Raw genomic sequence first — 16,388 nt, 5'->3', positions numbered from 1 at the left:
ACAAGAACTGGGGTACAGGCCAGAGGCATGGGAGGGTGAGCGGATTCACCAGAGACAGAGCGGGGAGCAGAACAGGCAGACAACCAAAATACACTGCTGAGGAGAGCAGCAAGCGTGACAGGAGAGGTCTGCTGTGCCATATGGGTAGCTCCCTGGCCGCCCAGGAATCGAACCAGTGCTGCAGGTTGCTTCATAGCTCTGAGGTCAACCTGCTACGCCACCAGGGACATAAAATTATAATAATCTATTAAAGGAAATCAAAGACAGAGAAATAGAAAGATGTCCTGTGCACCTAGGTAGGAAGAATTAACATCATAAATTACCTTATTGCCCAGAGCAATTTACAAATTGAATGCAATACTTACTCAAATAACAAGGACTTCTTTTTGTCAGGAAACAGAACAATTACCACAGTTATATGAACTCAAAGAAGGTCCCAAATAGCTAAAATATCTTGAGAAAAAAGAAGAAAATATAAGTATCACACTTCCTGACTTCAAAATATATTAAACACAATAGTAACCAAAACAGTATTGGCCTGAAACACAACCAGAAGACAACTGAAAACCCAGAGAGCAAATCATACCAACACAGCTCATCTCTGACAGAGCAGCTGAAGTCACACAATGGAAACAAGACAGCTTCTTAAACAAATGGTGCTGGGAGGGGGCCTCCCTTGTGGCCTAGGGGTTAACACTAAGAAATATGAGCACTACCCCATGGCAGGGAGCAGATCATGTAGCACAGCTGACCTCTCCTGTCTCCCCAATTTCTCCCCTCAGCGGCATATTTCAGTAGATCTGCCAGTTCTGCTCCCCACTGTCTCTGGTGAGCCCTCTCAACCCCTTCATGTCTGGTCACAGCCCAGTTCTTCTATGCATAAATAAGTACATAAATACAGCTTCAGAAAAATAAATGGTGCTGGGAAACATGGAGAGCCTCTTGCAAAAATAAGAACCAAGACCCATTCCAAACTCGATACGCAAAATGAATTCCAAATGGATTCGATGTTTGGACATAAGAGCCCTAGCCATGAATTACTGACAGAAAATAAGGGACATGTGACAGGATGGGTGGGTGCTACAAACTGTACCAGGGAACACAACCCCAACACCAAGGGAAACAAAAGCAGAAATCAGCTCATGGGACAACACCAAACCTAAAAGCTTTTGTACCTCAAAAGAAACCAGCACAAAAGCAGAAAGGCAGTCTACAGAATAGAAAAAAAATCTGCAGGCCACACATCTCACAAGGGGTTCATTTCCAAACAATCTGAGAAACCAACAATGACCCAATTAAAAATTGGCAAAGGAACTACATAAACAGTCCTCTAAAGAGGAAATTCTGACGTCCTACAGACATAGGAATTTTCATCTTAACTTACTGTAAGAAAAGTGTCAATTAAAACCACACTGAGATGCCACCTCACCCAAGAATGGCCCAAATAAAAAAGAATGGAATGAACAACGCCGGAGAGGGCGCAGAGAAAAAGGAGCTCTCACCCACGGCTGGTGGCCATGAGAGTTGGACAGTCCCTGTGGAAAACGGTGCAGAGGTTTCTTAAGGAAATAAAAATGGAAATTCCACATAATCAGCAATACTTCTGTAAGTTATATATTGAAAAGTGAAATCTCAAATACAAAAAGATTTATCTACAACCATTAGCAGAGCAGCTCTGTTCCCAACTGCCCACTCATGGCCCAACCTACATCCCTTTAACAGAGGCAGGGACGGGAAGGGTGGAGCACACACAGGGGAGCACTGCAGGCCCGGGAGGGAAGAGCAAGGGGTGGCCCTGAGGACAAAATCGGTGGACCGGGTCATGATTACCTGGAGTAAAATAAGTCAAAAGTAAAGACACATATATTAGATGGCTTCACTCAACTATGGAACATAAACACCCAAAATAGGGCCTCCCTGGTGGCGCAAGGGGTTAAGACGCAACCTATGAAGCCATCCCCAGTCACTGAAGCACCAGTTTGATCCCTGGCCAGGGAGCAACCCACAGGGCACCGCAGACCTCTCCTGTCTCCCCACTGCTCCCCTCAGCAGTGGATTTCAGTCAGTCTGCCTGTTCTGCTCCCCACTCTGTCTCTGGTGAATCCTCTTACCCCCACACCTCTGGCCTGTACCCCAGTTCTTGTGTGCATAAATAAATAAATCTTTAAAGAACAAATAAATAGCCAAAATACATTTACAGGCAAAATACTGTAGTCATAAAAATTGAAGGAGGCAAAAAGAAGACAAAGGTTACCACCCTCGGGAAGAAGGGAAGGGGCAGAGGGGGATGGGCCAGGGTGGGGCCAGGGGAAAAAAAGGATAGGGAAAAGCCCATTTGGAATATACAAGAAAATTGACCACTATTTCAGCAGAAGGCTTTCAGTGCCACACATGTGAAGACAGACTGAGGAGGCCAAAAATAAGTAAAAGAAGTAAACATGCAAACAAGTACAAGAAGGTTTAAGACAATTAAAAAGTAACTGAAATTTTCCCAAGGTCATACATAGTATTGTCAAATACGGCAGGAAAATTGGATAAGGCCAAGGCTAGAGAAATGTAACTGCACTTGAGAACATCTTAGGGTACAGGTGAGCTTCACTAGAAATGTATTCAGACTACACCAAGGTAAAATGCAAAGAACAGCCTGCTGGGCACCTGGGGTTTGCAGACCCCCTGAGAGAAGAGCAGGGGCAGGTATGTAAGGACGCCTCATTGGACTCAACGTCACACGTGCCAAGACTGACGCCTGCATGAAAGTCTCCGAGAGCGGCCTGGGACACAGGATAGGATTTCAGCAACTGCACAGAAGCCTTAAAAATTCAGTTGTCCTGGGCCTCCCTGGTGGCGCAGCGGTTGAGCGCTGGGTTGCGAAGCTGCCAGCAGCCTCTGCAGCCCCGGTTCGATCCCCGGCTGCTCCCCAGCCACCGGAGGAGGGTCCCACATGGTGCGCAGACCTCTCCTGCCGCCCGCTGCTTCCCTCAGCAGTGTACTTCGGTCCTTCTGCCTGCTCTGCTCCCCGCTCTGGCGCTGGTGAATTCTCTCACCCTCCCGCGCTTCTGACTGTACCCAGTGCATGTATAAACAAAAAAAACAAACAAATGAATAAATAAATAAATAAATAAAACATGCCTCTATTAAAAAAAAAAAAACATACTATTTATAAAAAAAAAAAAAAAAATTCAGTTGTCCTTTTCAAATGACACGTGGCTCCTTCACCCCCACCTGCACTTGGGTCCTCAGGCCCATCCTCCTCCTCCTCCCTCACCCCACACCTGAGCAGCGCAGAGCTGGGAAGTGTTTCTGTCCAGCGGGGTGAAGAGCCACAGGCCACACCATCAGCTACGTCAAAGGAGACCCAGGTTCAGACTCTGCTCTACAAGAGCTCAGGCCCCAGGACACCCAGCACAGTGCCCCCCAGGGGTCCCTTCTCATCAGGGGACAAGTGTCTCACTATCTGACATGGCCTCAGGGCAGAGCCCAATCTCCACAAATGTTGGACATGTGATTTGCCAGGATCTACATGACACCTGTCTTGTTGATGCAGGGGTGCTTGGAGAAAACTTTACATGTTTCTACTTTTACATTTCAGTTGATGAACTCTCAAAAAGTGCATAAAGCCAATGTACCACAAGCTAAAGCAAACACATCACTCACCAGAGATTTCTTCATTGTCTGCTGCTCTCACAGATGCCTGAGGGCTGTGGGGCTGGAGCTGGAGAGGGGATGGAGTCCCACAGGAGAGAACTAAGGCTGCTGCTCCTGGAGTCTCCTGTCCAGAGCGCCCTACACTGCATGGGAGAGACCAGAGAGTCACTACGTGTGACAGCAGTGTTCACACTTTAGAAGGGGCACGAAAGGACCCACAGTCCATAACTGGTAGAATGGGTTTACAATTTACTGTAACTTTTTTTTTTAATTTATTTATGCATATAAGCACTGGGGTACAGTTAGAGGCGCAGGAGAGTGAGAGAATTCACCAGAGTCAGAGCGGGGAACAGAACAGACAGACAGACCTAAGACATTGCTGAGGGGAGCAGCGGGTGAGACAGGAGAGTTCTGCTGCTCCATGTGGGTTTCTCCCTGGCAGATCGGGAATCCAACCCCGCACTGCAGAGGCTGTGAACAATGAAAACCAATACTTTCTACTGATTCATTGTTCACACAAAGAACAAAAGTTTCAAAGCTGGGCCTCCCTGGTGGCGCAAGGGGTTAAGCACCACACTACGAAGCAGTGCCCAGCCTCTGCAGCACCAGTTCGACCCCGGCCAGGAGCTACCCATATGGCGCAGCAGACCTCTCCTGTCTCCCCGCTGCTCCCCTCAGCAGTGTGTTTCAGTGGGTCCACCCGTTCTGCTCCCCACTCTGTCTCTGGTGAGTCCTCTCACCAGCCCCCACGCCCCGCACACACACCCCTTTGGCCTGTACCACAGCTCTTGTATACTAAATAAATAAATCTTAAAAAAAAAAAAATGTACCTAATGCACTATTTTGCTAGGAGACTCCCAGAGGTGGGCGGGAGAGCCCGCCTCCCCGCCATCGTTTCTGTGGAACCCCGCCTGCCCGCCCCCCCCCCCACACACACAGCGAGTAGATCTGTCCTGGGGTGTTGCCCCTGCGCACAGGTGGAAACGCGCTTCCCCAGGCTCCAGCCTTGCAGGACCCCGTCCCCACCCCCCAGGGAAGACCCCGGGGCAGCGTCCGTCCGGGGACCCGGCCCTGCGCCGCGCCGGGAAGCCCCCAGAAAGGCCGCGACGTTCTCCCCAACCAGCCTCAGCCAGGCCGCGGCTCCCCTCGGCCTCCGTGCCCCGGCACACCGCGTCGGCGACGGGAAAGGCCCCAAAAGCAGAACACCCACATCCAACAGCTGAGGGGCCGCAAATCTGGGGGGTCGTCACAGCAAGAGCTCAGCGACCCTGTGGCCCGCACCCCGCGTTCCTAACGATCCACGCGGCGAGGAATCTAAAGCCCCACGACACACTCCCCGCCCGGCGTCCCCCTCAGAGCCCGGCGGGGCGCCCCGCGTCCAGGAGGTCTCCCCCGCGCCCGCCCTCAGGCCTCACTCGACGCTCCCACCCCGCACGTAGGGCGCCCCCCAAACCCTCCCCGTCTCCCCACCCCGCGCGCCGCCTCAGCTCCCCGCCAGCCGGCCTCGAGACAACGGCCGCGCACAACCGTGACGCCGCAGCGCGTGGAAGATCCGGACGCCCTGACGGGGCGAAGGAAGGGGTCGCGCCTGCGCAGAACCCAGAAGCGCCCCCCCCCACCCAGAGCCCTTGGCGGGAAACGCGCAGGCTCAGGAGACTACATTTCCCACAATCCTATGCGCCGCTTCCGGGACGTCTGAGGGGCAACGGTTCGCAGCCGGGAGGTGGAAGTGTTACGTGGCAGCCGCCGCTGTGAGCGGGCTGCCTGAGTGTGGGTCCTCGCCCGGCGCTTAGCGGGGACGTAGTAATGCTGCACTGAGACATGCATAAGCTATTGACAAAAGGCTATCCACAGGGAAGGGGACATGAGGAAATGGACAGTCAGGGAGCAAAGAGGGAGATAAGGTCTTAAATGCGTCCTACCCGGCCTGCGGAGCTGGAGTCCCAGGGGCACGGAGAGCTGGCGGAGGCCCAAGAGCAGTGAGGCCGGGAGAGACCCAGCGTCTGGCTTTATACCAAACCCGGCTGCTTAGCTCCGCCCTCAGGTCCCAGCCACCCTCCCTTTGGTGGTGATGGGATTTGTCTTTCCCGTGTCTTGATGGCTTCGGTCTGGAGTGGGGTGGAGTCCACCAAGCCTGTATGGGATTAGCTCAGGACAGCCTTTCCCCCTGACAGGATGAGCAGAGGGTCAGGGAGAATGGACGGTGGGCGGGGCCCCTGAAAATGGCTGGTGGAGAACTGGTTCAGGGCTGAGTTGAAAAGGAGCTGAACAAGGACACACCGCGGGTGAACTGGTTGAAGTGTCTGTGCTAGCACCCTCTTGCCAGCCTCTGCGGCCTGAGTTCCATCCTGGCCGGGGAGCTGACCCAGAGGGCAGAGCTGATCTGCCCCGTCTCCCCCACTGCCCCCCTCAGCCCTGGATGCCAGTACATCTGCTCCCCACCCTGTCTCCTGAGAATCCTCTCAATCCCCTGCCCAGCTTTGGACCTATACCCCCATTCTGTTCTTGTTGTTGTTGTTGTTGTTGTTGGAGTCAGTCAGTTTGGGGTGCGGGTTCCTTGGGGTCACCCTGGGAAAGGTGTCCCCAGAGCTCCCGTTTCAGTGACATGTAGCTGTGGAATCAAGCATAAGTATTCTTAGCCATTGCTTTGTCATTTTGTGTGTAACTGCCATTGTAGAATTTCAGGTCTTGCAGGTCTTGCTGTCCCGGGAAAAGACTGCATTCCAGAGATAGTTTGGACCCTCACTCCACCCTTACTCTCTGGTCACCAATGAGGGCGAACTTGCTGTAATTGGAGCTGCAGGTTGGAGCTGCATCTTGGCCTGGCCAGTCAGCTTAGAATGATAGCCAGGCAAAGTTGGAGAACGCATCCTTGTAGCCAATGAGTAACTGCCAGCATAATTTAACCTTATTAAAAGACCCCCTGCTTCCTTTGTTCGGGGTCCTCGGGATCTGCCACTGCGTTGGTAGGTGCCGTGAACCCGGACTCGAGTCTGAAATAAACTCCCTTTTGTGTTTGCATCAGCTGTCTTTGGGTTCTTGGAGGCTATGCTCGCCGAGTCTGCTAACCTTGGGCACAACAGTAGCGAGTTTCCCAGGCGCGTTTCTCCACAAGACAGAGACATTGGTTATATTTAAATGGCAGGTTTATTAGTGAAAGGGACAGAAGAATAAAGGACACTTGCATAGACACCAGCGGGCAGGAAGAGCTGCCCGAGAGAGGGCAGGTTTGCTGAGAGGCCTGCATGCCCCCAGGCAGGGTCCCTGAGGGAGCAGCCTCTGCTGAGGGGGTCAGTGAAGACAAGCCCAGCAGGTACAGGGCACCGGTAGGCAGGAGGCTGCTGCCCTGCAGAGGAGAGAGTTGGTGAAAAGAGGCACCTGCATAGTCTCAGGTGGGCAGACGGAGTGCAGCCCTGAGCCAGTGCAGATGTTATAGAGCAACCCCGATATTAAACGGGTTCCTGGCTGTGGGTCCTCACCCGCGCGCTTTAAAGGGACTTATGAATACTCTACTACAGACACACGCAAAAAGGTTAATAAAAGGTTTATTTACAAGAGAAAAGGAAATAAGGAAAATGTACAACTCAGGGAGAAAATAGGGAAATAAAGTCTTTAATGCGTCCTACCCGATCCGACGACCTGGAAACCCAAAGTCACTCTCAGAGCTGGCCGGACGCTGCGAGCTGGTGGAGAGCCAAAATGGGGGATCCCCAAAGCCCACGTGTCTGCCTTTTGTATCCACCTGGCTGCTTAACCCCACCTCAGGTCCCAGCCACCTTCCCTTTGGTGGTGATGGGATTTGGAGTTCCCAGTGTCTTTGGCTTTGACCTGGGGTGGGGATGGAGTCCACAAAGCCTATATGGAATTTGCTTTAGGACATCCTTTTCCCCCTAACACAGAGACTGCACTGATGTAGTCTTCTGTTTGGGAGAGGCCCCCCCCTTGTGAGCATTGGTTAGTAGCTGATTTTGGACAACTCTGCAGAATCTGAAAGGGACGGAGATTCCACAGTGGGCTCTGTTGTGCCCACGTCGACCAGTGCAGCCCCCAAGGACACAGACAACCGATGCAAGGGCACAAAGGAGTTTAATACGGGCTCGAGACCGGGCCCTCGACACGCACCGATGCAACAGCAGAGGTCGAGAGCCCCGAACAGAGGAAGCTGGGATATCTTATAGGGTCGCGAGTGGCGGGAACTTTGAAAGAAGCTGGCAATTATTCATTGGCTACTACAAAGGAATTTTGGCGCGCGCGGTTACAGTTTCAAACTGATTGGACGGTTAGAGATGCTGTCCCATGTATGGACAGGACTGCCCTCATTGGCGGCTGGGGTGGTCTGCTTTTTCGTCACCAAGTGGAGTGAGGGTTGTGACTGCTGAAACTATCTCCGGAATGCGGCTGGACAAGGACTAACATAGCAAGGTGGAGGATATACAAAATGGCGAAACCTCAGCTAAGCGTGGTTCCACAGGCTCAATCTCTGTATCTTTACCTTTAGGTCTGTGCTTTAGACTCTCCCTACAGCCTGATACCAGCATGGGTCTTGTGCTTTGTAATCTAGCTGTTGTGCCTGAGGATCTTGGTTCCTATAGCTGTGTCAGTGGCTGTGCTAATCCCTTCTACCTCCCCCTCCTCGAGTGAGCCAGGTTTCTGGTCTTGTGGCTCCTCCTGTTCATTTTTTTTCTATTCCTGTCCTCCATCAGTTCTTGTATGAATAATTAAATGAATTTTTTAAAATTCAGCTTTAGGGCCTCCCTGGTGGCACAAGGGGTTAAGCACCACACTATGAAGCAATCCGCAGCCTCTGCAGGACGAGTTCTATCCCCGATCAGCCAGAGAGCAACCCACATGGTGCAGCAGACCTCTTCTGACTTGCCCGCTGCTCCCCTTAGCAGTGTACTTTGGTCCATCTGCCTGTTCTGTTCCCCACTGTCTCTGATGAATCCTCTCACCCCCAACATTTCTGGCCTGTACCCCAGCTCTGTATGCATAAATAAATCTTTTAAAAAGTCATCTCTATTAAAACATATATTAAAAGTTCACATATTGTGGGCCTCCCCGGTGGCACAGCGGTTGAGTGCTGGGTTGCGAAACTCCCCGCGGCCTCTGTGGTGACGGTTCGATCCCCGCTGCTCCCCGGCCTGGTGGGTTCCACATGGTGCGCAGACCTCTCCTGCCGCCCGCTGCTCCCCTCAGCAGTGTACTTCGATCCTTCTGCCTGCTCTGCTCCCCACTCTGGCTCTGGTGAATTCTCTCACCCTCCCACGCTTCTGACTGTACCCAGTGCATGTATAAACAAACAAATAAAACAAATAAATAAATAAAAATACATGCCTCTTTAAAAAAAAAAAGTTCACATATTGTCTAAATATTCAGATACCAGTGTATGCTCTTTGGTCAAAATCAAGATGCAGGCATTTAAGATGCATTCTTGTTCTTCTGATTCCTGGACCCCACAGTTGGTGGTGAACATAGAGATTCATTACTTAGCTAATGTGCACCTACAGAATTCTATGCCCTGGGGCCTCCCTGGTGGCACAAGGGGTTAAGCACAGCCTCTACAGCATGAGTTAGATCCCTGGCCGGCCAGGGAGCAACCCACATGGTGCAAACAGAAGACTACATCAGTGTGGTTTCTGCACTGGCCCGGAGCAGCCGTCCGTCTGCCCACCTGTGACTATGCAGGTGCCTCTGTTCACCAACTCTCTCCTCTGCGGGGCAGCAGCCTCCTGCCTGCCGTGACCTGTATCTGCCAGGACCTACCTTCACTGACCTCCCTCAGCGGAGGCCACTCTCCTCAAGGGCCGCTCTCCGCAAGGCCAGGACTTCTCCAGAGACTGCACAGGTACAATCCTTTTCTTTTTGGGAGGGGCACTGTTTGTTGCTGATGTTGGGTAACTTGGCAAACTGAGAAAGGGGCCACGGGTTCCAGGATGGACCCAATCTCCATATCTTCACCCTCAGGCCTGTGCTCCACTCCCTAGACCATCTGATCCTGCTTGGGCCTTATGCCTTGTGACAAGGCACTGGCGCCTGAGGATCACGACCTCTACAGCTGGGTTAATGGTCCTTTTATTCCCTGCGACCTCAGGTTCTGGTCTTGGGCACCTCCTCTCCAGTCTTTCTATTCTTGTCCTCCATCACAGTCATCACTTGATAATATCTCAAGTTAGGATTGATGAAAAGTATGGAGAAAATAATTATAACTGTCCCCAAACCATCGTATTGAACATTTATAGTAATACATGTTAATGTTGTTTTGTGCTCCATAGAGATATTATGAAATAGTCACATCTGAGAAGTTACTCACTTATTTCTGTACTGCTTTTTTTTAATGTGTATTTAAATGTGTATTTAGATGTTATTATAAATTACTTTCTCATTTTCTTCAAAGTTCAATGAAACTTCTTGAAAGTTTCATTCTACTATGAAAATATGCTGATTTCAAAATATCTATTAATACAAACCACTCATCGCTTCACATTTGTAGATGTCTCCCCAGTGTGCATTCTCTGATGTATAGAGGGATTTGACTTCTGCTTAAAGACATTGCCACACATTCTTCACATTTTTAATATTTCACTCCCATATGAATTCTCTGATGTTGAGTAAGTTTTAATTTCTGGTTAAAGGCTTTCCCATATTCTTCACATTTTTAAGGTTTCTTGCCAGTATGAATTTGGAGATGATGCCTAAGATTTGACTTCTTATTAAAGTCTTGCCACATGATGGAGGATAAGAATAGAAAAACTGGAAAGGAGATACAAGGTCAAGAACCTAAAGCAGGGCCTCCCCTGGTGGCGCAGGTGGTTGAGCGCAGCGCTGTGAAGCTTTCCCAGCCTCTGCAGTGCCGTTTTGATCCCGGCCAGCTGGCGAGGGTCCCACATGGCACGGCAGACCTCTCCTGTTTCCCTGCTGCTCCCCTCAGCAGTGTATTTCAGTCAGCCTGCTGTTCTGTTCCCTGCTCTGTCCCTGGTGAATCCTCTCACCCTCCTGCACATCTGGCCTGTACCCCAGTTCTTATATAAATAAATAAAGCTTTAAAAATTAAAAAAAAAAAACATAAGCACACAGGCAGGTAGGGGTAGAAAGGATTAGCATAATCCATTTACCCAGTTACAGAAACCAAGACCCTTAGGCATCAACGCCCAGATCAGGAGGCACAACACCCAAAAACTATCAGACTGCTATAGGGAGTGTCAAGGGCACAAACCATCCACCCACAAAGATGAGCCCCTCCCTGAAGATGATAAAACCTAAGGCAGCCCTCACAATGGGGCAGGACTCCCACTGCCCACCTGTGACTATGCAGGTGCCTCTTTCCACCAACACTCTCCCTCTGCAGGGCAGCAGCCTCCTGCCTGCCTGTGACCTGTCCCATGCCAGGGCTTCTACTCACACTGACCTCCCTCAGCGGAGGCAGCTCTCCTCAAGGCCGCCCACCTGCAACCACACAGGCCGCTCAGCAATCCTGTCCCTTTTGGGGCAGCTCTTCCTGCCCACTTGTGTCCATGCAAGTGTCTTTTGCTATCCTATCCCTTTTCTTTCTTTTTTTTTTTTAATAGAGGCATGTTTTTATTTATTTATTCATTTATTTAATTATACATGCACTGGGTACAGTCAGAAGTGCAGGAGGGTGAGAGAATTCACCAGAGCCAGAGCGGGGAGCAGAGCAGGCAGAAGGACCGAAGTACACTGCTGAGGGGAGCAGCAGGCGGCAGGAGAGGTCTGCGTGCCATGTGGGACCCTCCTCCGGAGGCCGGGGAGCAGCCAGGGATCGAACCGGCGCTGCAGAGGCCGCGGGCAGCTTCGCAACCCAATGCTCAACTGCTGTGCCACCGGGGAGGCCCATCCTATCCCTTTTCAAATAAACCTGCTCTTTAAATATCACTACTGTCTCTGTCTCAAGGAGAAACTCAGTGCATGCCGCCGAAACAGGCACTCTGGCAAAACCTTTCCCAGAGTGAATCCAAGGACCCAGCACTCTACAAAACTCCATCACCACATACTTTACATTTGTTCATTTTTTAGAATATTTGATTCCTTCCCCCTCAGGTGTAGTCCCCATAATTCTCCCACTGTTACAGAGCAACCCCGATAGAAAATGGGTTGCCTGACTGTGGGTCCTCACCCGCACTATTAAAGGGGGCTTACGAATGCTAAACTGCAGACACACACAAAAGGTTTCTTTCTGGGCCTCCCCTGGTGGCGCAGCGGTTGAGCATTGGGCTGCGAGGCTGCCCGCAGCCTCTGCAGCGCAGGTTCGATCCCCGGCTGCCGGCGGGGGTCCCACATGGCGCGCAGACCTCTCCTGCCGCCCACAGCTCCCCTCAGCGGTGTACTTCGGTCCTTCTTCCTGTTCTGCTCCCCGCAGTGTCTCTGGGAATGGGGAATGGAGAAATGAGTAACTCAGGGAGTAAAAGAGGGAGACAAGTTCATAACTGCATCCTACCCGCTCCTCTGACCTGGAATCCCAATGACCCACCGAGCTGGCGAAAAGCCTAGCGTGCCGCGTGGCCAGGGGAGAGACATCCCCCACCACCACATGGTGGGTTAAATACTCAAGAGAACATATCTGCTTACCTCCGCCCTCAGGTCCTCGCAATTTCCTTTTAGGTATCTTGGGATTTGTAGTTCCCAGTGTCCTGATGGCCTGGGGGTGGAGTCCACAAAGCCTGTGTAGAGTTTGCTCAGGACATCCCTTCCCCCTAACACTGCCTCCACAACACCTATGAGCCATCACCACAGTCCCCTGTGATATTCTCTTCCATTTTGCCTCCCTCCCCTCATTTCAGGGCAACAGGCTCCCAACATGATGTCCCATCAACCCTGAGGCTCAAGCCCACAAGGGATTGACCCAGACTCACCTGAGACCACCCGAGAGTTTGAGAGCTACTGTCACCTCTGCCCCTTACAGGGGCCCTTCCTCGGGCAGTGACAGTGCTCCAGGTGACTGTGAGGTGAGGCCAGGAGGAAGCAGCAACCCCCAAGTGGTTCATGGGAGCTAAGAGCAGGCTTTTGCCCCAGGAGAGGGGCCAGGCTCTGAGCACCCACCCCCATCAGTGGCGGGATCTGTAACCCTCTGGGAGGAGAGGGAAACTGAGGAAGGGATTGTGACAGGCAGACATCCAGGGTGGGGCCTCCCGCAGAAGCCCGTGGTGCCTGAGCCTGAGACAAAGGACAGGAGTGGGTGGGCGTCTCAGCATTTCTAGGACTTTCTGCCTGTGGGTGTGGGAGCAGTGAAGGGCCTGGCCGACCCTGCGGGGATGTTTCCCAGATGCAGCGGTGAGGCCTCCAGACAAAATCTCCTGGAAGGAAACAGCAGAAGGAGCGAGAGGAGGGAAGGGCTGCTTCTGGGTAAGTGGCCCCACCTGGCAGAGGCTCCTCGGCTCCACCTCCACAGATGCCAGAGACCTAGAACTTATTCACTTGACCTTCCCCTGTGTTCCTGGGGAGCAAACATCGTCAGCTACTTGTTCCGCCCTTTTCTTTTCAAGATAAGGCAGCACAGCTCATGAGAACACTGTCCCACAGCCGTCCCTCCTGTCTCTGATTGCAGGGTCGGTGGCCCGAGCAGGTCAGAATGAATGACCTTCGATGACGAAAACCCTCCTTGTCGCAGACCCCACGGGGCACTGGGATTCCAGATTCATTGGGCTGGGCTGGGCGCTCAGGTGAGAGTGAGGGGAATATGGCTTTTAGATTCCCTGTGGACCAGTGTCTGCTCTGCACAGCAGCATGGGGGTGCACACTGGATCAGCTGGTGGGGGCACCCCGAGATGCAGGACTGTGAAAAGTAATGAGGAGAGATCAGCTAGGACACTGAAGAGTGACAGATTTGATCACAGAACTTGGGATTTATCAAAGGGGCCTTTGATAAATATATAAATGATGTCTTCTCCCGAGGAGATTTGCACTAGGATTTACCATTAACTGTGCAGACACCCCAGCAGGGGTGTGTGTCCTCTGAGGGGATCCACCTTGTGGGGATCAGGTGTCAGTTTGTTCTGATACAACCATGTGACCCTCCTCCCTGATTCCCGTGCACCCCAAGGCTTACCACCACTGATCAGGCCTTGATATTTACTTCCTGGGAGGTGTACCCAAACCATCAGGCTAGATCTGGAAAAGATTACTTTTAAGTTTTCCCTTTAGTATAAAAAATGTAGGCTCTTCCCCTTTTGAGGGGAGACAGTGGCTTTGCAAGTAGAAATTGTAATCAATCAACCCTTGTTCCTGAAAGCCTCATGATTCACAGGCATGCAAGACACACATGTTGATCTATTCCTTGTTTGTAAATTTAGGGTAAAAAAGAATTTTAAGATTATAAAATATAGCTCAGCACAAAGGATAAATAAAAATAAATTTTCAAAGAAGAATAACTCTAAAGTAAAGCTCTCAGTTTTTGTAAATCCTTATTTTTTTTTAAAGATTTATTTATTTATGTAAGAACCAGGGTGCAGGCCAGAGATGCGGGGGCGAGAGGATTCACCAGAGACAGAGCGGGGAGAAGAACAGGCAGGCTGACAAAATACACTGCTGAGGGGAGCAGCGGGCGAGACAGGAGAGGTCTGCTCCATGTGGGCATCTCTTCGGCTGGCGGGGATTGAACAGGCGCTGCAGAGGCTGTGGACAGCTTCACAGCGCTGCACTCAACCGCCTGCGCCACAAGGGAGGCCCCTTAAATCCTTATTTTTAAACTGTGGTTAGAGAAAAAAAATTACCAGATTTTTAACATCTTTAACAGACACAAAGTGTAACAAGCCCTCACTCAGCCCCGCTGACTCCCCACGTAGTGAGCTCTCTGGACTGTCCTCAACTGCCAGCTCTCAGTCCTCCAAATTCCATAAACGCCACACAGGCCTAGAGAGCAGCCCTGGGCAAGAGGCTTTGCAGAGGCTGATGATCACAGCTTCCTGGGACCCGGGGATTGGGGCGATGCCCAGGGTCAGCTGAGCAGGAAGCTTTGCTAGATTTCAGGGTCCATCTCATGGGTCTGCAGTCCAGAGTCACCCCCTGACTCTGGCCCGTGGGATTCCCTGCACCAGGCCACCACCCCTACTTCTTGGCTTTGCTAGACAGTGGGGCTGGGGCCACAGTTGGTGACCAGCACGCTCAGGGACTGTCCTCTCCCCTTGAGACTCCAGAAGAGGCAGGAGCACCTGTAACGTAGACTCCCCAGAGAAGGTCCCCACTGTGTGAGAACGTGGACAGTGGCTCTGGGCTGCACTGTGAGGAAACAGGCTGGGGCTCTGGCTGGAAAGTTCTTGAGGAAGTCAGGACGTGGCAGAGGCGGGCAATTAGGAGCAGGTGCCCAAGTCACAGCTCCCTTATTAGCCCAACAGAGAAACAATCCCCAACAGATGGCGCCCCAGCCCAGCCCAGCCCAGCGAGGACATCACGGAACCAACACAGGATACAACTCCACATCTACAGTCCAAGGCTCGTTGTGGAAATGCAGGCCAGTAAAGTGGGCAAACTTTGCAGGCCTCGGAGCCTCGGGAGACCCCTCAGGCCAAGCCCTTCAGCAAGAGGCACATAGCAGAAGCCCCCACGATCAGCCCCCACTCCCTGCCCTCCATAGCCATGGGAGCCCCTGCTTCTCGGCCCCCAGCGGCCACCCCTCGGGACCATTCTTCTTAGGGAGCTTTCTTGTCCTTATTCCTGTGAGTAAATCTCTGGCTTTTCTGGAACTCTGGGCACCACTTGGAACTACTTTTGCACCAAAGACAAGAAATGAAGAAGAGCACACCCGAGGCCTCAGACTCCGGGCCTGCTGCAAAAAAAAAAAACAACCCCATTCATCATCACCATGGTGGGAAGAAACACGCCAGAGGGCACCGGGTGCCCCTGAGAAAGGAGGGACAGCGAGAGCAACACCAGGGATTCCCTCTGACACCAACGTCCACACCGCTCACTAAACCCAAGGTATCAACCGAGTCAAAGACCACATTCAGGACATGGCCAGTAACGTGTGGCCTCAGAACACATTTCTGAGGCACAATTTTACTTGATACAGACCCTGGACTCTCAGGGGGCTCGCACATCCTCACCAGGGGAGACACAGAGTCTTCAAGTGGGAAGAAGGCTGGTTTTGGGGAAGTGGTTCTGTTCCAAAACACGGGTGTGGTTTGAATTCAATGCAGTAGTTTATGAAGGATCACAACCCCAAACGGTTTCTAAACGGATGTAAATCAACTCATAGAAAAAAAGTTTAGAAATAGTTGCACTGACCCTCTGGCCGAGGCAGGTGTCCACATAAATCATTTGATTCTAAAGCTTCCCTGGTGGGGCAGCATGAGTTCAACACCCAGCTGGTGAGGGACCTGATCCCCAGGGTACAGCAGACCACTCCTGTCTTGCCCGCTGTTCCCCTCAGCAGTGTATTTCCTCAGTCTGCCTGTTCTGTTCCCTGCTGTCTCTGGTGAATCCTCTCATCTCCCACACCTCTGGCCTGTACCCGGTTCTTGTATGCATGAATAAATCTTAAACGTTTTCCCATGTGAATTCTTTGATCTACACTTGGAACTGAATTCCGAGATACTGAGTTGTTGGAAAAGTTATGACGCATTTTGGACACGCTGAAAAAAATAGGTCAGGACTTTCTCGACAACCCAAGAGTTCCCCTACACTCAGCTTTCATGGGGTTATTCTCATGTGAGAATTCTCTGCTGTGAAGTGAGACCTGATTTCTAGGAGAAAGGTTTCCTATAGAGTTTGTGTGCAGTGTAACATCCAGAATG

At 51.6% G+C, this 16,388-nt stretch overlaps 1 protein-coding gene across 2 annotated transcripts in view; it reads right to left on the bottom strand.

Moving 5' to 3' along the window:
- LOC119253253 (zinc finger protein 345-like) overlaps positions 1-5,163 on the bottom strand; it is a 61,023-nt gene extending 55,860 nt beyond the window's left edge. Inside the window, exons 1-2 of one of the 2 annotated variants that reach the window (XM_054698286.1) lie at positions 5,116-5,163; positions 3,655-3,788 (exon numbers count right to left, since the gene is read on the bottom strand). In XM_054698286.1, coding sequence (XP_054554261.1) covers positions 3,655-3,669 — 15 coding nt within the window. In that variant the 5' untranslated portion in view covers positions 3,670-3,788; positions 5,116-5,163. The remainder of the gene's footprint in view (positions 1-3,654; positions 3,789-5,115) is intronic. The other variant, XM_054698287.1, reaches the window with a different exon arrangement.
- Positions 5,164-16,388: the final 11,225 nt, after the last annotated feature.

This window comes from Talpa occidentalis, unplaced genomic scaffold (assembly GCF_014898055.3).
Source record: "Talpa occidentalis isolate TD23 unplaced genomic scaffold, MPIMG_talOcc4v2.1 talOcc4.2, whole genome shotgun sequence".
Taxonomy (NCBI): domain Eukaryota; kingdom Metazoa; phylum Chordata; class Mammalia; order Eulipotyphla; family Talpidae; genus Talpa; species Talpa occidentalis.
Note: the sequence above shows the minus strand (reverse complement) of the source record. Positions and strands in the feature narration are given on the sequence as shown.